The sequence below is a fragment of the Ambystoma mexicanum genome, chromosome 10 (assembly GCF_040938575.1).
Source record: "Ambystoma mexicanum isolate Mex_15411 chromosome 10, UKY_AmexF1_1, whole genome shotgun sequence".
Taxonomy (NCBI): Eukaryota; Metazoa; Chordata; class Amphibia; order Caudata; family Ambystomatidae; genus Ambystoma; species Ambystoma mexicanum.
The window spans coordinates 1,168,820,330-1,168,845,636 of NC_090932.1; the positions used below are offsets into that span (position 1 = coordinate 1,168,820,330).

General features: G+C 45.8%; 1 protein-coding gene and 1 long non-coding RNA gene across 4 annotated transcripts in view; one reads left to right on the forward strand and one right to left on the reverse strand.

The window, feature by feature from the left end:
• LOC138492130 (uncharacterized) overlaps positions 1–25,307 on the forward strand; it is a 330,625-nt gene that overhangs the window by 210,268 nt on the left and 95,050 nt on the right. The window lies entirely within an intron of this gene.
• Positions 4,478–25,307, reverse strand: part of PROM2 (prominin 2) — a 531,075-nt gene continuing 510,245 nt past the window's right edge. For 2 of the 3 annotated variants that reach the window (XM_069619114.1, XM_069619112.1), the window contains 2 exons: positions 15,181–15,271; positions 4,478–4,889 (listed from right to left, as the gene is read on the reverse strand). In XM_069619114.1, coding sequence (XP_069475215.1) covers positions 15,208–15,271 — 64 coding nt within the window. In that variant the 3' untranslated portion in view covers positions 4,478–4,889; positions 15,181–15,207. The remainder of the gene's footprint in view (positions 4,890–15,180; positions 15,272–25,307) is intronic. The other variant, XM_069619113.1, reaches the window with a different exon arrangement.

The window sequence follows — 25,307 nt, forward strand, 5'->3', positions numbered from 1 at the left end:
CTTAAGCAAAACTGTCATTTTAATCAATGCTGTTTTCCTATCTAAAGTTACGGCAGCTTCCCCCACAGCCCAAGTTGGTACATCAGGCGTGCCAGATAGGTTGTATTGTAATTGACCTTTTCACAATTGACCACGGGAGAATTGACCTTCAGGAGAATTGACCTAATTTAAAAGGTCAATTAGGACATATATGCAGGGGGAAACCCCCTGCAACCCTCCTCCCAATCCAAAACCCCCAAGCAACCCCCGACCCAATCCCCTTATTTTACCACAATAATTAGTTCAATTAGGACAAAAGGTCAATTGTAAAAGGTCAATGAGGGTAATGACGCCAGATATGTTGTCTAGTTTCTCCCTAGTAGTGCTGTGAGGTGACTAGCTATCGTGATCCACAAATACTGTATTTTGGACGGAGCCCAAGAGACCTTGAGGAAGTCAGGACGTCTGTCCACAGCATCCATTAGAGGGAACAGCTCAGACTTATTACAATTCACCGAAAGACAGGACATATCCCCAGAAATAGAGATGTCTTGCATTATGACCTTTAGGTGTATGTGTGGGTCATGTACATATAGTATGGTGTCATCAGCATACAAAGAAATTATCTCCGGCTCACCGGAGAGCTGAATGCCTCTATGCCAATGCTTGTTTCTGATAAGATCAGCCAGCGACTCAATCGCTACAGCAAACAATAAAGGCGATAACGGGCTCCCCTGGCGCGTACGCCTAGCAATGTGTATTGGAGCCGAAAGCAGCCCATTCCTACAGACCCTAGCAATTAGGGAGGTGTATAACAACTGCACACATGATATAAAATTGGGGCCGAATTGGCATTTCTCTATGAGGCACCATGAGACCGAATTGAAAGCCTTCTGTATAAAGTCGGCATAAAATTAGCGCTGTGGAGCGCCCAGGAATGAACCCCGAGTTATCCGGGTGTATGGTATGGGGCATGAGTGGGGTCATACGAGTGGGCAATATTTTGGCAAAGATCTTGATGTCTGAGTTGATCCCAGACAAATATTTTAAGTGTAATTCGGATGCATCTGAATTTGAATGTTTTATGGGACTAGTGGAGAGAGAGGGCGGACACGAGATTCCAGCCATACCTCTTTTGGGCTCGGTTGAAAATGCTTCTACAAGTGTTATGGAGTTATGTTATAACACAAGTATCTGCGGTGCCATTGGTGTGCATTGAGGTCTTTTGTTGGTATTGTAATATGGTTTAAAACATTGAATACAATTCTATTAAAAAAACACTCAGTGAAACAGGAAGTGAGACATCCTTGAAATGTGTATTTCTAGCTTGGTGTGTCTATATTCGCCTTTTATGGTTTGTTAAAAAACAAAATGATGATAAAACTTTGTATATGTTCAAAATGCTGTGTAATACACAAAGAAGGGGGCTCTGTTACTACAGACAATCTTCATGTTTTGCCAAAATCTATCACAACCTTCAAAACCAGAATCGATCTGTCAGTGGGACAATGAGCAAGTAACGCATATTGACAATATTGCTGCGGTAAGTTATTACTGAAGCTTTTCACTTATCTGCCATCCCAGAGCCCTTTCCCCAAGGGCCTGGCTCCAGCCCTGGAGTTGAGTTAGGAATCTGCCAGCCATTGTTACTGATTATTGAAGCATCTGCTACCAATTTGCAAGGTGCATTGTGTCAGGATGTTGCATAATATCCCTGGAGGCTGGCAAATGGCTGCACTCGCGTGCCTTTGACATCTGCAGCATCCCCAGATTATCCACAAAGATGGCGTCCCTTCCCCCACAGTATGCTGACTCTGCTCTCTTAGGCGTGCACTCACCCCGTGGGAGATAATCGCACGGGGCTGGAAACCTGCATGCATGTACATTTCTGCGTGGGCGTAGTTTAGGAAAACGTCCGACTACATGACAATGGGCCTCATTACGCAGTAGGCGGTAGCCATGGCGCTATTAGCGCCATGGCTACCTCCTTATCACATTCTGGGTCCGGGTTCCTGAAATAGGGACTTACCGGGTCATTCCTACCTTGGAGGACCCGGTAAGTCCCCAGTCCGGGAACCATTCCACACTCTCATTCGAGCCCCCATAGGGCTCAATGGGAATGGGGATGGAGCTAATAACGGTACCGCAATTTGCGGTACCGTTATTAGCTCTGAAGTCCCTTAACGGGTCCCTTCCATAACGCCTGGTAAAACCAGAGTCCCTTCCATAATGCCTGGTAAAACCAGGCGTTAAGGAAGGGACCCGCTAAGGGACGTTCGAATAGGGTGGTAAGGGATTCCCTTGCCGCCTACCGTGTAATGAGGCCCAATGTCTGAGAAAGTTCTACAGTATGGTAACTCTGTGCGACCCCCTACTGTGCTACCAGCAGTGGGGAGGGGGCAGGGGGCCTGCAAAGGGGTACTAGACTGCATGTGCAAACTAGACTACTGTTTGGCTATTATTGTATGTGATGGCCCACAACAGGGATTGTATAATTCAAATCAATTTAAGAGATGGGCTGCCATCCACACACAGTCAAATACCACTTGGAGAGAGAGAGAGAGAGAGAGAGAGAGAGAGAGAGACTGACTGACTGAGACTTTCGTGAGGGTGGGAGGCAGTAGTTCGCTATAACTATGTAGGGCCTGTTCACAAAGCAAAATTGGGACAACTCGTTGTCCAGAATGCTCCTTTTAACCGAGGTCATAAACATTTGTTGTGGCCAAATAGGTCTGTTTTCCCTTACTGCTTCAGGTACTGTAACCAGAGCGGGGGTGGGGTGTGGGGGTGGGTTTATGGAGGGGAGTGTTAGCAAACACCTTTAATGGAATTTGCAGACTAATCTTCCTGATTGCAGTCTTGCTTCTATGCTCGATGACATCGCCCCATGGAAGATAATTGCTATCTGCCTTGACAACCTCTGAGATTCAATCACTCAGCAAAGCACAGCTTGATGTTTAAAGGGCCTGTGGGGCAAAGCACTAACTTCTATATCAAGTGCATGCGCCTCCCACTAACAAATAATCCTGGTATCTACACCAAGATAGAATTTCCACCCTAGTGACCAATCCTTGTTCAAACATCTATTTCAAGAAGGTATTCCTCCTATTAGTGACCACCTCATAAGGCAAGACCAATCTATGTGCCAACCTCTACACCAGAAAGCTATTCCTCACACTGGCAGCTAATCCATGTGCCAACCTGTACACCAAGAAAGTATTTCTCCACCGGGCAACCAATCCATGTGGAAACATCTACACTAAGGAGTTATCAGCCTGCTGGTGACAAATCCATGGGCCAACTTCTACACCAAGAAGGTATGCTCCCACTGGTGATCAACCAACATGCAAACATCTACACCAAGATGGTATTCCTTCCACTGGTAACCAACTCATGTGCCACCCTCTAAACCAAAAAGTTATTCCTTCCACTGGTGACCAGTTCATGTGCCTTACGTCTACTCTACACCAAGAAGGTATTCTTCCATTGGTGATCAACCAACATGCAAATGTCTACACCAATAAGGTATTTCTCCCACTGCTGACCAACCCACGTGCCAATTTGTATACCAAGAATGTATTCCTTCCACTGGTGACCAACCAATGCACAGAGACCAATCAATGTGCCACGTCTGCATCAAGTTTTTCCACCCACTGCTGATCAAGCCACTTGACAAGTTCTACACCAAGAAGTTATTCCAACCACTGTGGATTAATCCATGCGCTAATCTCTTCACCAAAGTACTATTCCTCCACTGGTTACCAACCTGTGTGCCAACATTTACACCAACAATGAATTCTCCAAATGGTGACTAACCCATGTGCGAACCTTTATACCAAGAAGGTATTCCTTCCACTGGTGACCAACCCATGTACCAATGTATGCACCAACAAGGAATTCCTTCCACTGGTGACCAGCCAATGTGCAGAGACCAATCAATGTGCCACTTCTAGAACAAGAAGATATTCCACCCACTGCCGACCAAGCCATGTGCCAACCTCTACACCAGGAAGCTATTCCTCCCACTGGTGACTAATCCAAGTGTTAACCTCTACATCCCAAAGGTATTCCTCTAACTGGTGACCAACCCATGTGCCAACTTCTACATCAGGAATGTATTGCTCAAGCTAGTGACTAGCCCATGTGCATATCTTTACACCAAAAAGGTATTCCTCCAGCGGTTGACCAACCGATTTGCCAACATCTAAACCAATAAGCTATTCATCCCACTGTTGAAGAATTCAATGTAAGTTCCATCTCCTGAGTGAACTAAATCTTTTCATATTCCTAAACCTAGAGGTTCTTAATCCTCAAGTTAGAAACCTCTCTCGCCAGTTTCCAATAAAACATTGGTTTAAAAGAACGTCTGAAAGACACAGCTCATAATTTCTTTTCTATTGAAAATCTCAGACAGCAAAGCCCCACACTTAATGCACATATCAATTAATTGAGCATTCTGCCCTATTCAATCTAACTGAGCCCAATCATTTTAATCACGTGATAAAAATTGCAATCTTTATTTCTTTCCCCATCGAAGAGCTGTGCTAAATGTCCACTCCCAGAGAAGGAGGCTTACAGGATTCATGTACCGCAGCGACTGGTGGAGTCTCACTTCATTGTGATGCAATTATTCACAGTGGCAGCAGATGAGTGACCGTTGGCACAGGCCCAAGCCAATGGTCTAGTTACCAGGCAGAATGGTCCAAGACCTTTGTGAGTCTTTCGTTGCCTCCAGGGTTCGGACTGTCTGCTCTGGTTACCATGCAGATCAATCCAAAACCTTCGAAAGTCTTTCGGTGGCTCCAGGATTCAGAATGTCTGCTATGGATTTGCGAACAGTTGAGTGCGCGTCAGATGGATCATATCTTCATTAGAGCGATGATGTTTCTGTTAGGGACAAGGCCCGAGGGCTAGAAAAAAAAAGAATGTTAGAACGTGCCCAAACTCTAAGGAAGAAAGATAGCCCTGTGATCATACTACAGAAGAAAGGCTCACCACATTTTCAGATATCAATTGGTTGGCAAGGTAACCATAATCTTAAGAGTAAAAAGTGAACGCATGCTGAGATTCCAGAAGGCAGAAACGTGATTATATTTCAGAAGGCAAACGCATGCAAAAATTCCAGACTGTGTACATGATTGGTATGCATGATGCAAACATATGCTCAGATTCCAGACAGTGAACATATGTTCAGGCTACAAATGTTAAATTGAAAGCATGCTCATATTTCTGTTGCATGAGGTTCCGACATTCTCAAATCAATTCGTAGAGCATGAAGGGATCACATATCCTCAATACATTGAGCACAAGAACACACTCCATAGGGTCATGGTCAGATTCTAACCATTAATTGTACAACATGTTCCAATAGTAGAAGATATGGTGGGCGCATGCTCAGATCCATAGGCAGACAGGTGAGAACATTGTCAGATTCCTGGAAGGTCTGTAAGGTGACCAGAATTTTAGATTCCAGCGGTGGTCAAGTGGCTAGATTCCAGGAGGTGAGCCTATGTCCAAAATTCACCACATTCTCAGAAACTCAGTGCATTTGGAGACCTTATGCTCTGATTGGCAGAACACATGCAGACCTCATGGACAGAGTCTCGGAAGATAGGTTGACCACACATTCAGATTGACATGGGCACATTTGTAGAATCCCAGAGGGTGACCACATGCTCAATTTCTTGTTGTGAGGTGGGTAAGGTGACCTCACATTCAGATGTCCAGAGCACAAAGGTACCAGAACATTGGATTCCAGATATGGACATGTGGTTAGATTCCAGGAGATTCCAGGATATGAGCACATTCCCAGAATCCAGCGATTAGGTTGACCACATGTGTAAAATCCCATTGGGTGTCTACTTACTAATATTCCACAAATAAAGATGGCCACACAGAGCCCAGATTCCATTATGTAGGAGGACCATGACTGGATGTGGCTTTGTGCTCAAATTACACACGTAACAGATTCAAAAGGTAAGGTGAAGCAACACTCAGATTTCACACGGTAAGTACGCAGGCTACATGCTCAGAGCCCCAGAAAGTAAAGCAGCCACATGCTTGATAAGCAGCAAGAAAGGTCAACTGCACGCTCTGATTGCAAAGCAGTTGCTTAATATTTCAGAAACATCATGAAATTGAGCAAAGCTGAATCAATTTGAAGGTGTCAAACTTTAATTCAATATAATATTCCAATCAAAATACACAGGGTTTGCTGATTGACAGGATCGGAGCAACTGCACAGGTAGCCCAGACAAAAGGCAGTTCCACGGGATCACCAGGACCCAAAAAGCTTCACAGGATCCCTGGAGTCCAACCACTTCTCACAAGATTGTGAGGAACGCAGCAGCTTTCCAGAGAACCAACTCTTTTGGGGACTAACCAGCCTCAGAGGAACATCGGGGTTATGTCAAACCAACAGGAACCTTAGCGCAATGCTAGATTTACAGGGCCTTTAGGAGCAGGTCACCAAATGAGATGTTTGGGGGCACATTTGCCTCAAACTATCCTCCAGGCCAACATCAGATGCATCATCAGGGACAGACCATCCTCACTGGATCCAGAGAGGTTGTTAAGCCTCATAGGTTTCAAACAGCCATACCAGATCGCTGGGCTAGGCCAACCATATAGGGTACTCGGGGAAAGCTAAGCTCTCAGGGTTCTCAGGGGTGGGTAAACCTCACAATTTCGAAGGCAAAGAGGCAGAAAAAAATACAGAGAAATAAATCAGGGCAATTAACAACAAATGCCCAAGGTTGTGACTGGATCACCAAGAACGCAACACAGGGTTCAGCGGAAATGGTATTGTTTGTATTAGACACCAATGAGAGATAGAAGAGGATAACAAAGCACACATGAAGAGAAGTCTACTTAGACTTCTTTTCAGATTTAAAGAGTTGCAGATTTTGTATATTTTGAATGGTTCATTTACTGCATATTCACAATATTTAAAGAGGCTAATATGGGGGCTTTAACTAAAGATTATTTGCATAATACATTATATGGACTAGGATGAAAAGAATCTGGAGCATCACTGCCAAATATCCTAACATCAAAAGCATCTGTTTTAGACTACGGCGTGTGGCCATCATTTGTAGACATTAGACTGTGGCAAGCATAGCGGGATGTATCGAACCATCAAAATGTAGCCAGCATTGTAAGATATATCTGGTAGAATTGTATGAAGCGGAAATTAAAACAGTTGTTCCATTTAAGTAATCCAATTATTGATGTAAGTTTATATTTAGGAACATCAGCCCATCTGATAAAGATCAAGGACTGTTGAAGAACTGTTGAAACTGCAGTTTTAAATATTCAAAATTAATTGGGATATTTCCTAAAATAACAAGAGTGATATACATCCAAATAAATAAAACAGAGATCCACTGTGGATTAACTGTATAGGATGGGTGGGCATTGAACTAAGGATAGTTATAGATTAGTGAAAAATAAAGCAGATTACTGCTGGCAGGAAGTATGATCCTGAGAAGACAGACACGGTCCAATCCCAAGATTTCAATTTTCAACCTCACAAAACCCTCGGGCAGCATGCCAACACCACAGAAAACTCATGAGCAGGACAATGACGCAGGATCCTCAAGGGCATGTCACAATCAAATGGCTCTCAAGAAGAGCAGGTCGGCCTCACAGGATGTGTTATGGTCCGAGAATGAACAGATAGCTGAACCCCCAGTCATTTATTTTTAAAGATGTCAAGGTTTTAGGATAGGTGGGAACTAAGGATGTTGCATATTCAAAGAAATCAAGAATGAACTATTTTAGTTTGCATATATTCTAGTCCATCCGCCTGTCCTTCCCTCGCTCTCTCCTTTTGGCTCTGCCATGGAGGGTGGAAGAGTGCAGTGAGGGGGCATGTCGCAGGTTGGGCTGTGGGGTAAGGGGCATGGGAGGGTCTCATATAGTGGTGGCACCCCTAATGAATGCACACATTGGGGGGAGGAGGGAGAGAGTAGGGTGTGGGTTATGAGGAGTGAAACCCCCATCAGAGAAGAGAGTGGGGGGCCATGGGAGGAGTATGGGGCAGTTGAGAAAAACATTTTAGTGGTTTGTACCAGAGGAGAGGAGTTTGGTGGGTAAGATTCGGTCGAAGCATATCAATTTCTCTTAGCGCCACTCTTTCTGTGGGCCTTTTTAAGTATGGCATTGGGTAAAATTGACGGTAAATCCGTTATCACCAACTTTACCACTATGCCAAATTATAAGGTCGGAACTGAAGTGGTGGATTTACCTCCAGAAAAATGTTTCGTGGACAAGCAGTGCCAGGGAGAATTTGACGCAGCCAAGCATGATGTGGATTGAGCACCGTTGTTTACTACTTTTAATTTTCAATGCAAAACAGTGTTTACTGTTGATGCCAATGATGTAGGGGTGGGCGGCGTGTTGGCACAGTGGGCGAGCAGAGAGTATCACCCTATTGCATTTGCGTTTAGGGTCCTGAGCGGCCCAGAGAATAAATATGTGGTTATTGAATGGGACGCAATGGCTGTATGGTGGGCATCTAAGCATTTTCACACATTGTTGTGCAGCATAACATACATAGTTACAACCGATCATAAACCATGCAACCATGTTTTGACAACAAAAGGCACAGGGTTGGTGTCCTCTTGCATAGACAGGTGGATGGTTGATTCACAGGATTACAATTATACTATAGATAATGTGCCAGGAAAGAGGACTGCTGTAGCCGATTGCTTGTCACGTTGCCAGAACCAGAGCAAGTCGGGCAGGAGAAGGTTCATATGTAGATTGCATGCACAATACCCGCTATGGATAAGGGTGAATGACGACTAAAAGTATCAGCGGAAGATCCTGAGCTGAAGTTGGTCTGAAGGGGGCGAAAGGAGGAGTGGGCAAATGTGGAACAATCACGCGAAGGTCGGCTATATTCTGCAGTCTTGGACGAACTGGCCGAAGGTCCGTGCAGGGTCTCCAGAGGTAACAGGTTGATTTCACTTATTTCGTTGGGGAGTTGGCTGATAGCATTGGCACATGAGGGGCATTTGGGCAGGACCTTTACCAAAAGGTGGTTGTGAGAATCGCATTGGTAGCCGGCAATGAGTAATGATGTTGAACAGGTTGTACCGAATTACGTGTCTTGTGCCGTTATCGACAAACGCCAGACGGTGCAGAAGAAATTTGGAGCATGGTTGTGTTAGATATAATGGGTCCTTTTGATGTTCTGCGGAAAGGAGCAATATGTTTAATGGTCATGGTTGATAACACATTGAAGTGGATGGTGATATCAGCAGTACAATTAGTCACCACATGCAATGCTATTGAATTTATGAGGAAGGTGTTTGTCAGGGAAGGGGGTTCCTGGCAGCCTTGTTACAGACAATGGCGGGTAATTTCTTTCATAGCAGATGAGGGCAGTTTTAATGGTGGAGCCCCAAATATAATATGTCTGCTGTACACACACCCAGTGTCAATGGGATTTTTAGGAGAACTAATAGATTTACTAAGTCCATTATTCAATTAGCATTGACTGGCAGGGTGGATTGGAGGAGTGTTTTAGCTGAGGATGTAAAGGCTCATAGATACACCATGTCTGCTATTATGGGATGCACTCCATTTGAAATAATGAGGGGTAGGAAAGCCAGTTCCACATTGAGACCCCTTTGTTTGGGTGTAGGAGTTCCCATTGTGAGAAGGCTGTGTTGTAAAGAGTTAGACAGAAACAAGTGAAGCGTGCAGTGAAGGTATATATGAGGTGAGGTGAAAAGATCATTAATGTGCAGGTGGGGGGTGCTATCAGGGTACAGAATCGAAGGTTTGTGAGTAAGGGTTTGCCAGTGTTCCAACCACACCTCACGATTATCTAGGTGGGTGCAGGTTACATTAGATTGGAGGCCGGGACTCTCTGTAGTAAGAGTCCTGTCTCTGTGTAGGACACTCTTAAATAAAAGCCCCTAAATGAAAATGATCACTTCATCAACACTCAGTCTAGTCTTGTCCCTTATCCCGCAGCTCTCTGGCACTCACTGTTGCACGAGTGCAAGTTCACCATCTCTCTCATGTTGCTATGAACTCTAGGTAACCTGAAACCATGTAACCCTGGAACCTATGCCTGAGCTATACTTCACTGTACTTTATTTCAGCAATTATACTGCTGCTAGCTTGTATCTATGTAACAGGGCTCGTAATCATGTAAATCTTGTACCTACGCCTGTGCTAAACCTTACTGTACCATATCTCAGCAATTGTACTGCTGCTCCCATGTAACCATGTAACCTTGTTTCAAGCAGAGCGCCCAGATGCCCTCGGGTTGGGTGCGCTCTACAAAGTGCAAAATAAATAAATAAATAAATGGTGGGTAGATGGAAGAGAAGGACGGCTTGAGGAGGTGGAAAGATTAAAGATTATGTTGAGGTGAGATTGCGGATGCTGGTAATTGCACCAACGTAGTGTCTGTTCAAATGAATGGACGAAACGAAAGTGAGTGTGCAGGTGTCCTTTCCATGGAGTGAGAGGTATTGTAATAGGGTACATTTAGTTATGTGTGTGTTAGTATTGTTATGATTAGAACCGAGTGTGTGTGTGTGTGCGCGCGTGTGTGTGTGTGTGTGTGTGTGAGTGTCTGTGCGCGCGCGTGTGTGTGTGTGTGACATTATGCCCAGAGGCTTTGCTAAGGGGGGCTAAGGGGGCTATAGCCCCGGATCTTTTGGTTGTAGCCCCGGATAGGAGCTCAGTGGCTACAGCCAAAAGGGTAGCTAGCCCTGAGTCCCAACAGACCTGACATTAACATAGCCCCAGAACTTTTCCAGACCTAGCAACACCCCTGATATGCAGAATGGGACTACTCCAGGTTTACAGTCGGAGAGGTGATGTGCATGATGGGGTACGTTCATTAAATGATTGTTTTAAGTACCCATGAGTCAGGGAAGCATCATTTCAGATTTCTTCGAAGTGTGTGGCAAATCAGGCTCTCGGGATCCACCATCTTCCCTTTAGAAGCTGGAAGTAAGAGGATGTCCTTGCCCTGGGAAGGCCCCACCTCTGTTCCTCTGGTTAGTCTTCTTAGAGTTGAGGTTCAGGACCCTCTTTGGCTGACCAGGAAGAGCTGTTTCTCTTCTCTATCTGAGGGACTTGCTTGGATCTGGGCCAAATGTTGTGATGGAGGACTGGCCTCAGCCAGTTGAGATATCAAGTGGGTCAATGCAGCGGCCACGTTTTCTTCTTTCTCTATCAGTCCTGGTGCTTGTGGTTTGGACCCATCTCTATATCTAGCTGCACAGTTGTCCAGGGCGTCCACATTTTTCTCCAAATCTTCCCCAGCCTGGTGGTGGGAAAACAGGAACAAAATGAGAACATAAACAACTAAATCCTTTCCTTGCATTTCTGGAGTTCCTCAGAAGTGCCTCCTTCCCTTCTGACATGAATGGGTTAAGCTTTTACTGGGCTAAAGTCTGTGATCCCACTTCCTTGATCATATGTTATTGCTAGGGGATAAACAGACAACTCAACACCGAGAAAAGAATGTCCCATGTATTTATTTTATACAGTGTCCCAAGTTCTTTTTTTAATAAAGTAAATATGCAAAGCATTATGGGTAAACTGAAACTAAGGATAACAGATACTCAAAGAAATCAATAATGCACAATTCCGATGTGCTTAAGGACCATGGCCTGTCAGTCCATACCTCTCTCCCATTTCGACTCCGCCGTCTGGCCGTCAAGTTAAACGCACCACTGCTTCTTTTGTGGCTTGTGGTTTCTCCTTCCTTGTGTTTGTCATGGTAGTGTTATCCTTGGGGGCATTGTTCACCAGTGTGAGCCCATGGCACTCCTGGGCCATAAACTGTACTTTCAAGCTTGCACACAGTTATACAAGACTTCTGTAGGCCTAGGGTTGGAACAGGGCAGGCTCTGGGGTGCCGTTGACAGACTCTGCCGCGGTCTCCTCCAGCACTAGGATGGTAAGTGCCCCACCTGTTGGGTGTCTCTGGACAGTGGCACTCCCTCCTTATCTTGGCCTCTCTGGATTGTTCCCCTACCCTCTTAAGTTCTTTCACCTTCTCTTTCCTCTTCAATGCCCCATAACAATCAGTGGGCCTCATTACGACTTTGGCGGTAGACATGCCGCTATTGGCGGCATGGCTGCCGCCGAAACCGGGTCTGGGTTCCCAGAATGGGGAATTACCGGGCCATTCCGAGTTTGGAGGGCCCGGTAATTCCTCCCTCCAGGAACCCGGGCCCGGACCTTCCCCATTCCCATCTGAGCCTCCATAGGGCTCAATGGGAATGGGAGAGGGTGCAAACAACGGGCTGATTAGGAGCGGTCCGTTGTTTGCTCCTTCTTCCCCTCGCTGGACCCAGTAAGAACGCCTGGTTTGACCAGGTTTACATACCGGGTCCCGCGAGGGGAGCTTGTAATGAGGCGGAACGGGTTTAACGGGTCCGCCTCCTTTAGCGGAGCCCGTTAACCCGTTCCGCTTCACTCGTAATGAGGCCCAGTGTGTCTTCATCCCCTCATTGCTTCCAGCCCCTTCTCCTTTGTTCCTCTTCTTCCTCTCTCTTTCCTCTGACTTCTCCTCCTCATCCTGATCTTTCTTCAAGACCACATTTAGAACCCACTTAAGTCTTGTTTTCTCAGTTCTTTCACTCTCCTCCGCCTTCTTAATCAATGGGGGTCATTACAAGGTTGAAGGTAGCCATGCCGCTGTTAGCGGCATGGCTACCCCCTTACTGGGTACCGGGTCCGGGTTCCTCGAATGAGGAATTACCGGGCCATTCCAACTTTGGAGGACCCGGTAATTTCTCATTTAAGAAACCCAGACCCGATACCTCCCCATTCCCATTGAGCCCCCATGGGGCTCAATGGGAATGGGGAGGGTGCTAACAACGGACCTGTTAATAACGGGCCTGTTATTAGCACCCTGGTCTGCTCGCGGTGGCGCCCTTACCGGGTCCCACGAGCGAACCTTGTAATGCGGCGGTAGGGGTTTAACGGGGCCGGCAACTCTACCGGCCCCTTTAAACCCCTACTGCCAACCTTGTAATGACCTGCAATGTCTTTCCTCTGATGTTCTCTTCTCTTACTAGCGTTGTTTTCACCTCTTCTCTCCACGAAATCCACCCTTTTCCCTGTTCAATCTTCTTTTCGTCTCTCCCCCACCTGCTACCTCACTTTTCCCAAAACCTTCCTTCCACCTCCTCCACTCGTCATATGCCTCTTATCCTTGCCACAATGTTCTCTCTATGTCACTCTTTCCACCTTCTCCTGAAAATATATTTTCCTCTTTCCTCCTGTCTCCTTCTCCTGATGCTAGCTTGAACACTGTCCTTCTTCCTCTTCTGTTTGCGCTCATTCTCCCACTGTTCTCCAACCTCTTTGCTGCTTCGAGAGCAACACAGTTTGGAAACCCGGGCCCGCGCTTAGAAAACCTCTTCGGTATTAAGCGCGTTATGAATAACCAATTATAATTATAATTAAGAGCATTCTGCCATCTTGGCTCTCTGAACTGCATCAGTGCCATAGCGGACCACTACCACAACTCTAGATTACTTGCTGGATTAATTTACTCCATCCGCACGATCATGCGGGTCTCCAGATTTGCAGAGAGGCATGATGTGTTTGGTGTGCTGGGTTCCTATCGATTGGTAACTTATAAAATTAAAGCATTACTGATTTTCCAAACTGCCCAGAGCTACATTTGTTCCTTTCATTGATACTGGCTGGTATTTCTTTGGCACAGATTCTTCCAGCGATCTCTGGTGCCAAGTTCTTAATGTTGGATTTCTGTTGATAAAGCATGGTCACTGTGGATGTCCGAGTTGGTTCATGCAGTGTTTCCCATTTGTGGTTTTGGCATGTAGATTCCATAGTATGGTAGACTGGGGCATCAGGTCTGTGGAGTTGGGTTTTATCAGATAGGCACATGTGCGTATACGACAAGTCTTCTAGGGTAGTGGGTGCAGGGGACAGCATTGTTTCTTTCAAAGTTGTAGGGTCAAAGGCTTGTGCAGTTGGGGTTTAAGGTTACTGGGGTGGTTTCCCAGGGAACACCTTCATAGTGTATGCCTCCCAATCTCTTGGACTGCACCTCCCTGGCCATACTAGGCTTCCCTTTATCCTTACCAGATATGCCACTCCTGCTGGAAGCCCGGGTGCCCCACACTGATCCCGCCTATTCATTATTCCGGGGTGCCCATCCATGGTAGGGTCCTGTCTTGTTCGGTCCTTGGTCGGATCAAGTAAGGATTAGATCTGATTTCCTTAAGGCTGGAGATCCTGGTGATCCCCATCTAATTTCAAAGGGCCCAACATCACGGATTGGATGGTGGCACCTGCCTACATGGTCACACAAGTTCATCTAGACTAAATATGGGACATTTGCACAGATGCTAGAGGGCAAGTTAACGTCTATGCATCCTTACTATGAACCTGAAGATGGGCTGGCCTCACATAGGCTCAGGGCAGAATAGCCTCGCTTTATCCATAGGGACATGGGTCCTAGGTGTTTCATAGGCCGATTCTCAGTATACTCAGAGGCATGGTTTCCTCAAGTATCCTTAAGGGAGGCCAGCCCCACTGTGTACTCGGGGTTGGTCAATCACAAGGAATCCTGAGAGCAAAGTCCATCTCAAAGGATTATTTTCAAAATATAGCTTTACTCTGTGTTCCACGATCAGGGACCTATTTGATGACTGTGAGGTGGAGGTTCACCACAAATATGCCAAAATCAGCAACATCTGAAATATGTGTGATAACGACAACAAGAAAGGACTAGGATTGGGGACCATATGGTATCTGTGATGTCATGTTTCGACCCCAGCAAAGGCCAGGATATAGGTCGCCAATGTTACGTATGAGGTGGGTGGGTAGGCCCAACGCTGTGTCGGCATATCTGTTAGGTGAGGGTTACACCTTAGAGTAGCTGAGAGTCAGGATGAGATGCCTCTCTGTGGTCAGGCCGTCCTTCCTGGAGACTCTGATTCTGGAGTGATGTGATGTCTGTGAGGTAAAGGAATGGTACTTCAATGATATTTGATAAATGGAGGGCTTGGTTGGATGACTTTTTAATACATCTGAAGTGCAGGCTGGTCTCAGATATGGAACCCCTGTGACGTTTGTGAGGCTGGACCCCCAAGCAGGTTTAGAATCTAGAACCTTTGCTATCCTCTGAGGTTGGGTCCCCAGAGAGGCTCTGATTTGGTTCGGACAAATGGACACAATCCTCACCTGAACTTCTGTCAGCAGAAACTGGCCTCATAAATTTACAGATGTCACCTCTGGGATCATAACTACATTTTCCTCCTGTGTATAACGGAAGCTGCAGAGAGAAAACAGCGCAGAGGCAGAAACACATCACCAAATGCATTAAGGCAAAGCCAGGGTCGTGACATGATCAACTAAGGAATACGCATTCCCAACATTCCCGACCACAGAGTTGGCAGCCCTAAAAGTCATATCAATTCCTTTTTCCTGACTGTTGAGGTAAGACGTTCCAACCATTGGTGGCTGGCCCAATGGGGGTGGTGCAGAGGGAGCCATTGCTGGAGATCTTTCAACCAAGGGAGATGTAATAGCCACCTCCAATTAAACAGAGCAAGCAAGGCTGACTTGCACCAGGAGGGTCTCGGGGATAGGTTCTCCATAAGGACATTTTTAAAAGATGGGACCTATTGATCTTTTTTTACAGAACAATTTTCCAAAGAAAGTGGATGATACGGCATCAAGTTGACAGACAGGTCCTTAACAGAAGACGTAAGATATTCTCTGGCTCTGCATACTACACGGGAGTATTCCTCTACAGCAGGGGTCTGCAACCTTTGGCTCTTCTGCAGGATTTCAATAGCTCTGGGGTGATGGCTGGGACCCTGGGAGGGCTCCAGTAGTGGCCACTCGGTTGCAAACCCCTGTTCCAAAACAAAAAATCACATATGCACACATCAGAATATCATGTACCCAGAATGGAAAGATTGGATGGACAGTATACAAATGTTTGCATCACAATAATGAAGCTGGTAAAACGGGCCACCACACCTATCTGAAAAAGTGTGATCATAGGGCATGCGGCTACCTTAATCTTAAACTTTTGTATCAGTAGCTATATTTACAGTGGTCCCAAATATTGTTTGAGGAGAGGATATGTACTTAAATGTTCTCATGCTTGTAAATGAAATGCGATTAGTAAGACCGCTGACTTCATTAGAACATTCCCTAGTAGAGCAGGCCCCTCCAGTATCTACCAGTTGTTTCTCTCCCCCACCACATTCAAGAGTTGGGTATATATGAAGGCATGGGAAACACACGTGGGGGGAAGCTCTACAGATCATGAATGGAAGTGATCTCGGTCTGAAGAAAATGTTCATTGCTAAGTATCCAATACAGACAGCTCGGCTATAAGCCGTGCTATAGATGGCAGGCGACTCTACTCGGATTGAGCAAAATGAGGATAGCCGTTTCAGAGGACTGTTGGCGAGGTTGCGTCTGTAGAGGCTCCCTGCTGCACATGTGGTTGGAATGCCCCAAAGCTGCGAGGTTGTGCATGAAGTGCTTACCTATATTTCTCAGGTTACTGGCAAATCGTTTCCATTTGATCCTTGGAATAGTATGATCGGGGCTTCCGGAGAAGAGGATCTATCCCCTTAACTCCAGCAAAGGGAAAATGATAACACCAATGCTATTAACAGCAAAGTTAGTCATAGGAGCTAGATGGAGGGATCCAGAAGAGCTCCATGTTCATTTGTATTGGCACAAGATGTGGAGCCTGCTTCCTGTGGCAAAGCTGTCTATGGACTTAACAGACGACCGAGCTGCGTTCTCTGTGCAATGGAGACCCTTGTTGGGTTTCCTAGACGGGGAATTTAGAATGTTCACATCAATGTATTTGAACTACAGAGTGGGAATGAGCAAGGCGAGTATGGAATTGAAGGATGGCCAGACTGATAACATGCCTAAACCTGTGTATAAACCTGTGAAGCATGTAGTCAAAGATAGATGCTTAGTAGCTATTTCAATGTGAACATCTTCCAAATGTTGGTAATTAGATAGTTGTATACGAACATAAGGGTGGGTGACGGGGAGAGAGGGGAGGGTGTCTTCTGTCACACTCAATTGCTAGATGTCACTTATAATGGGCCTCATTACGACCCTGGCGCTAAGGGGTTAACAGTGCCGTAAAAGGCTGCGGCGCTGTTAACCCCTTAGCGCCTAATTACGAGGTCTCTTCGTGGCTCCCGACCTTAACGGCTGGTCTGGACCAGCCGTTAAAGTAGGAACCCACAAAGGGACCTTGAAGGTAATTACGGTACCGCAATTTGCGGTACCGTAATTACCGCCTTCCCCATTCCCATTGAGCCCTATGGGGCAAAAATGGGAATGGGGAAGGGCCAATGGTGCATGGGGAATTACCGCCCCGCCAACCTTGGAATGGGGTGGTAATTCCCCATTGCATCATGGCGGACTTGTTACAATACCGGCAGCAACCATGGTGCTAATAGCGCCATTGGTTACCGCTGGTGTTGTAATGAGGGCCAATGTGTGCAAAACTATGTAACCCAAGTTACACTCAAAGTAAAACCAATAAAAATGTTTTGGAAAACAAAATATATAAACAGTGTAACCAGAAAATAACATACAATGGGCCTCATTACGACCCAGGCGGTAAGGGTTTTACGGCGGCGTAAACAGCGCCGACCCTTACCGCCTGAGTACGAGGTCCCTTAGCGCCATGGCGGACTTAACACCTGCTTTTAGCAGGTGTTAAAATCCATGGCGCTAAGGGACCATGGAGTTAATTACGCCACCGTAATTTACGGTGGCATAATTAACGCCTTCCCCACTCCCATTATGCCCTATGGGGCAAAAATGGGAATGGGGAAGGGTAAATGGGGATTGGGGATTTACCGCCCCGCCAAGGTCGGAATGGGGCGGTAAGTCCGCCAACCACCATGGCGTAAATGTAGTTTACGCCATGGTGGTAAAGTCACGGCCCAGGCGGTAACTTACCGCCTGGGTCGTAATGAGGCCCAATGATAGTTTATATTTCATATATTTGTACCCGGTGGGGGTGTGGCCTTGTCCTCCCAGCCTATGAGGACGCTCGGAGCAGGGGCATTACCATATGCTAATCCCACCGCTCCGAGCCTCTTCAGTGCTGGAGGCTGCCATCTTCCCCGGCCGGGTGCTCAGGTAGGTGCTCCCCTGCGCCCAGGTCCTCTTCTTCCCCACCACTGCACCCTTATTTTACACATATTTCCCCCCCAACTCCTGCCCCACTTACCTTCTGCTGTCTGTTCCCTCATCGATGCCGAGAACAGCAGTGTTCCTGGCGCGTCTCCACAGCTGTGCGGATGGCCGCCATGGAAAGGGAGAAGGACCTTCTCCCCGTTTCATTGCGGCCATCTTGTTTGTTCATTTGTTTATACTTTTGTATGCCACTTTTTTGTTTATTTTGTTTTCAGTTATGAAATGCTGTTAGTGTTTCACAACTCTTATAAAATGATTCTATTAGTACCCGGTCCAACGGGGGGGAGGGGTACTAAAAGCAATAAGCCCCAAGCTTGGGTCGGGGGACATTACTGCTTCAGGTAATGCCCCGGGGGCCTGCGTTAAGGCCCTTGCCTCGCTCGGGCCTCTAACTATGCTTCCAACACCATGGAAGGTTATTTCCAAAGTAGAAGTATTGCTGAAATATAACATGGTGCTTTCAATAATATTAAGATTTAATAGTAAGATGTTAATGTAATCCAAGGTGCTTCTAGTGGCATAATGCTCAATGTTCAAAACTACTCCCCTGGGGAAGGGACTTACTCAAATAAGTCAGAGTGCTTTCATAAGGTCCCAGTTAAGAACATTGTCATACCATATCATAATCACCCCCAAAAAAGGACATTGCCGGTTTTATGTTGACCCAGAAAAAACAATTTTCCAGTTTCTCACGCCTAACAGAAAATAGTGTGATGCGTGTCTCACTTTGCCTCCTGAAAGTTGTCATAGCACTTTGTACAGTGCCAGGCAAGTTCCACCCTGCACTGGTTGCTCGCAGAGCAATGCAGTGTAATTACTTCAAGAAAATGGCCTGGCTAATTTATCATTGCTCCCACAAAATGGCCAGGCCAGCTTTGCATTGCTTCAGAAAATGGCCTAGCTTTTTCACATTACTGCCAGCGAAAAAGAAAAACATGGACGTTTTCCATCGATCGAAGAAAATGGTCTGATGTCATTTTCACTTTATCAGCAGAGAACTTTCAAGCAGCGTTTACATTGTCCCCTGCTAGCTGCTGCAAGTCTGATTCAAGGTTTCATCAGAAAAGTACCATGAAAATGTCACCTTACCGAGTGAATGGGTCTAAGCACTGGGCACAAACCGCCAGCCCACCATATACTTCCATAGGCCAGAACCTGGGGAGTACAACAGAGGACTGGCAGTGCGGATTTGGCATAGGTCCTAAAGTAGTGCCTCCTTTGCAAATAAATAAAATAAGCCAGGGCTCAAGATGCTGATGATGAACTTTCCGCCCACTGTCACCATGAGTGTCACCCAGAGGCATTGCTGGTGGTGCCTAATTCCACCGTGGGGGCTGCCCAATAGCATTTCTGTGCCTGCGCAATGCCAATGCAGAACAATGCCACCACCAGCCCTCTGCGTGCTCCTACCACATGCACAGGGTAACCTCTGACCGTCAGATATCTGATGGGAGAATGAATATGGGCAAGGGAACAGCATTAGTTTCAGGTTGCACAAAACTATTGATACAAGAGGACACTAAAACAATTGACTGGTTTAGAATGAATGTATAGATGGGTTGTGACATGGCACAAGTCACCACGATAGTGGTCAACCAGCAACAGGAGTTTTCCAAATACTACATAATGCAATGCCCCACGCTAATGACAGCGAATGTCATACAGGGAAAAAGATGCTTGTGGCATTGCACAGTTGTTGTTGTTTTTTTTTTAACTGGGCTGTGACTAGGCCCTGTAGCACACAGTTGTAAAGGTTCACTAGCATTACATACTTACTTGATTGACTTTTCACCCACCCATTGACTGTCCGTGGCATTGCCAAACCCTATATCCATTGCCACCCACTAGCAGTCTCTGCTCCATCCAAAGCACACTGTTGAATGCTTTTAGCCCCCCCACCCCTCTTGTGAGGTAACATCTAAGTATGTGTTGTACGGGGCATGACAGTATTATTTCTAAGCGGTAGAGAGTTAATGGCTCACTTGAAGCTGTAAATGAGCTCCTGGCGTAATACACATCTCTTATTCAAGTGTGCTTTCAGCCACTTGATTCCTCTTAAAAACAGGAATTGGCACCTCTATGTAGTGCTGTACAATCATAGTAATAAACGGTACAATGAATACGAATGTCATGAAGATTAAATCAATGGTGTTTAATATAAGAAGGGAATCATCGGTTAAGGGACAACAAGTGGGTTTTTAAAAGAGGACAACCGATATGGAGAGCGGTAGAAGAACGAACAGGTAAGGGGAGGGAGTGCCAGAATTAAGGGGCAAGTAAAGAGAATGAGCAAAACGAGAAGAAGCACAGCGTGGTTTAGGAACTGAAAGTAAATGTGATGATTGAGAATAAAGAGAGCGGAGGGAAAGTGTAACATAAGGAGGGCAGAAAGATAGGGTGGAGTGGAGCAAGACCATGGGTACATTTATAGACGATACAGAGGAAATGATGAAGAATGCGATTGTCAAATGAGGGTCGGCTGTGAGAAGCAGGAAGGCCAGTGATAGAGGAGTGAGAGATTAAGGAAGACAAGACGAGCGGTTACGTTGTACACTAAATAAAGAGGGGTGGGCTAGACGGGAAGCAGAAAGGCCTACCATGAGAGCAGAGCAGTGATCAAGATGAGAAAAGACAAGGGGATGACTACATGTATAATACCATGAAAATAGAGACTCCAGCAGAGCGAATATTACAGAGATGGAAACGACAGATGCGAGCCGTGTTACAGATGGGTGCAGAGAAAGAAAGAAGAGTCAAAAGTGGCAACTAGGTTATGAGCAGTGGTGGTAAAAGAGAGGAGAGTGGGGGAGAAGACGAAGACAGGGGGAGGAGCCAGAGAAGTAAGACAAGTGTGAAAGAAGAGAAGCTCAGTTTTGGAAGGATTGAGGTGGAGAAAGTGTATTTGCATGCAAGTCTGAACAGCTGAAAGACATGCAGAAACAGTAGAATGAAGAGAATCTGTAAAGGAGGAAAGAGAGAGGACGTTTTGAGAGTCAGTCATTAGTGTAAAATTGACAGGAAAGGTTAAAAGCGGAGACAAGGTCAGATAAAGGAATAGTATAGAGGGAGAAAAGAAGCAGGCCAGGTACAGAACCCTGGGGAACTCCTTATTGAAGGGGGCTGGACGAGGATGATCGGCCGGCCCAAGAAACAGAAAAGGTGCCAGAACATAGAAAGGAAACCACTGAAGAACAGAATCAGAAAAGCCAACAGAAGACAGAGCTGAAAGTATAGTAGGGTGATTAACCATGTCGAAAGCTGCGGATAGGTCGACAAGAATGAGAATGAAAGAGTGTTTAGAATGACGTGCATACAGAAGAGAGTTTGATACGTGGAGGAGAGTAGTTTCAGTGGAGTGAGATGGGTGGAAACCAGATTGTAAAGGAAAAAGTAGTTCATGAAGATTGAAAGGAGAAGAAACTTGAGAATCGAAAACTCTGTCTAATAATTTATAATAATACATAATAGTAATGATTTACTGCACTGATGGTCCCTAATAAAGGTGAAACCTGGTATGTAGTGGTCCTGACAGTCTTGCAAACATGTCTGTCTTGGGTTTATTAAACTGTGTCTAAAGAGGCGCTGCACTCTAAAACAGACAATTTCCAGGAGAAAAAGATTTGCATCTGGGCTCATTTGCATACCCACAATCCCTTGCTGATGTGGCTTCGAACTTGAGGTGAACTTCCAGCGATGGCTACTAGGTGGTGTTGTGGAATGTGTGATTTGGCTCAAATGAACTGTATTACTTTCACAATAATTTAGACAGAAAAGGAAAGAGGGAGACAAGTTGTTAATCAGCTAGTAAGGTGAATTCAGAACAGGGTTTTTGAGCAAAGCAATAACTATAGCATTTTTAAAAGAGGAAGGACAAGTGGAGAAGCCATGGAGAGATTGAAAAGATAGGGAATACGTTGAGGATAAATAGAGGGAATATGAAATGTGGGAAGGGGATCAAGGAATGAAGTAGTAGGATGAGCGTGGTGTAGTAAAGCCGCAGTGTCAAAATCAGAGAGAGGGTGGAAAGATGAGAGGTGGGGAATAGAGGGCGAGCGAAGGGGGAAGGTGTAGGAGGGGAAGACAAAGTTGAGGTACAGGTATATGAAGAGCATAGGTTAGAAACTTTAGAGATGAAAAAGTCAGAGGATGCAAGAGAGGAAGAGAGGGATCAGGAGGTGTAAGGATGTGCGTAACTAGCTGAAAGAAGTGATGAGGATGGTGGGGTGCTTCATTTGTTGGGAATCATATGAAGAGTGCAGGGTTGAGAGGGATGAAAAATCAAAGAGGAATAAAGATGTTTTCGAGTGTCGTTCTGCTTTTTACAAAGATCTCACAGCAAGAAGTGAAGAGGACAGCAGAGTTGAGGGAGCTTACATGAGAGCAAGAAATATTGAGGATGGTGAAGATAATCGAGAGTAGATTGAGGATTGTCTCTCAGGGTTGATCTAGCTTGATCGGGCGAGACAGTAGGCAATGCATCAATAAGAAGCAAGGAGGAGGTTAGTAAGGAAAGAAATGAAAGGGAGTCAAAAGAGCGCATGTCGCGCCGAAGGAAGGTGCCTGAGTAGGGAGCAAGAAGTTGAGTGGGAGGAAGAACTGGGAGAATGACAGAAGAAAGTTGTCAGATAGTTACAGAGAATGAGCAGTGACAGGAGTGTCAAGTGCAACGGAGGAAAAGACGAGATCAAGAGAGGAGCCAGAGATATGAGAAGGAGGGGCAAGGGTGTGGGCCAAGGGGAAAAGGGTCTTGCTGAGAGAGTAGTGGAGAATAGGGGTGTTTGGGGGTGAGATGAATATGAACATCCCAGAGAAAAAGCAAAGGAGAGGAAGTGGGAAGAAGTATAGAAAGAAGGGATTCTAAGTCCTCATGGAAGCTACGAAGAGGGCCAGGAGTTCGATAAATCAGAAGAAGCGAAAGAGAAAGGGGTTTGGAAAAGGAAGAGTCGTGACATTCAAAAGATGAGAAAATAGACATTTGAACCCGAGAAGGGGATGAAAGCCAGGACGAATGGTGCAGAATATCAACACCACCGCCTTTATGACATGGGGTTGGGAAGAAAAAGGAAAGGTACTGGTAGAAGTACAGGGAGAGGCGGCCGTAAAGGAGTAAGAAGAAGAGATCCAAGTCTCTGCAATGCAAAGAAAGTGAAGGTTGAGTCGAAAGAAGAGGTCAAGGGTTGCATGAGGTTTCTTGCAGATAGAACGAGAGCTCCAATAGAAATAGAAGAGGGAGGATAGAAGGATACATTGGAGTAGACCAGGTTTTTTGAGTTACAAGTGCGAGTAGATTCAGAAGTAAAGTGGCGTGGAGAGTGGTGGAATGGAATGGAGTGAGTAATGAGGGTGAAAAATAAGATGAAAGACAGAAGGAGAAGGAAAGGGCTGTGAGGGAGAGACAGATGCCTCACCAACATTGTGCGATGTCAGGGCCTTTTCCTAGCTCTGAATCTGAATGGCACGGTCCTTGTGAGGAGCCATCCAATCAGAAAAGGGTTTCTGACGAAAATAAATTAGAACCTATTTGAAGGCAAAAACCATTACAGTAAATGTGTTGGGACAACAAAGAACTAAAGGGGAGGATGTGAAAGAGTAAAATAAGGGAAGGAGATAATGTAGAAGTAGGCAGAGGGATGTGGGAACGGGGTAAAGGGCGCCAGCGTAAGGCATATGGCTAGAGTGGGGGCACTGCCATTAAGAGAGCGAAAAGGTGAGATGGTCACAAAGTTCTAAACATACAGGTAGGGGTGACTAGGCCAAAACAAGTATATATCTACTCCACGAATATGAATCTACATGCATCACATGTTGTTACATCTACCTTTGTAGACATATCAAATGCTATCACATCTAACTCTGGACAGCTGCACTTTAGTCATCGTCAAAAGCAACCACCCACATGAATAGTTTGATAAACATAATAATTCTTCAGACTAATTGGGGCTCATTACGAGTTCGGCAGTAACCCGGCGGTGCGACTGGCAGGTTACCGTGGACCTATTACACTTTTGTGGGCCACCCGGACATTACCATTCGGGAGGATTGGGAAGTCAGGCGCCGGAAAATGTTAGTCCCCATTCCCATGGGGCCCCATAGTACTCCATAGGAATGGGGACATGGGTGCACCGGCACCGTTGCTAACGGTGCAGGTGCTACCTTGAAATCTATGCAGGCGGGGTCCGTTGCGCCCGGCAGGTCAGACCTGTCGGGGCTCAACAGCACCCGCTCGAAGAGTTGTAGTGTGGCGGTCCGGAAAGGGTGCCGGTACGGTGCGACCGGCACCCTTATTTCCTGACCGCCACACTTCTAATGAGGCCCATTGTGCGAAATTTAATTTTACATATAACTTGTTCATAGCATAAGATTTTTAGTCTTGAGACAGATTAATTTCAGATTGTTCAAACAGATGTACGCGGCATACCCTGGCACGGGAAACATGGTATTTCCTAGTATCAACACCATGGATGCACACGTAGACTGGCCTACACATGTAGCACAATGCTTGTGCTTAACTTTGACACACAAGGAGCATGCTTCATCAGTACAGTGTACACCTAACGATTCACATTTTAGGAAAACATAACATGAAATACAAATGTAAAGAGATATGTTAGGTGATAGTTGTACAGCGCCTCCTGCCACTGGTATGGCCTCGTAGAGCTGTGGCGGAAGAGCACCCTTTGGGAGACCGTAATGAAATGCATGTGTCTGGGTCTCCAAGGGCAGCCCATATTGCAGAGACCAGAGCCCGGGTGCTGTGACCCAAGTGTCACAGTGTCCAATGCCATGTGAACAGCTGGACCGAACACCCCTCGGGGCTCCGCTGCACTCCGTGGGTCGCAGCGCAGTGCAAAGACAAAGAAAGGAAAAGATGAAAGAACATTTTGAAAAATAGAATTCCCATAGTCATTTGTTTTTCATCTATTTTCATCAACTCTTTTTAATGTGATGTGATATATTCAAAGTGTATATAATTACCTTATCCAATTTTCGTATCTGGTTTATGCATCAAACCATCTTTCTTATTTTTCAATAAGCATCCCAATGGCCCTCAGTATTTTCTTAGTCCTCTCTGTCGATGTACCATCTCTCTCGAAATGATAGATGATAAAGATAAC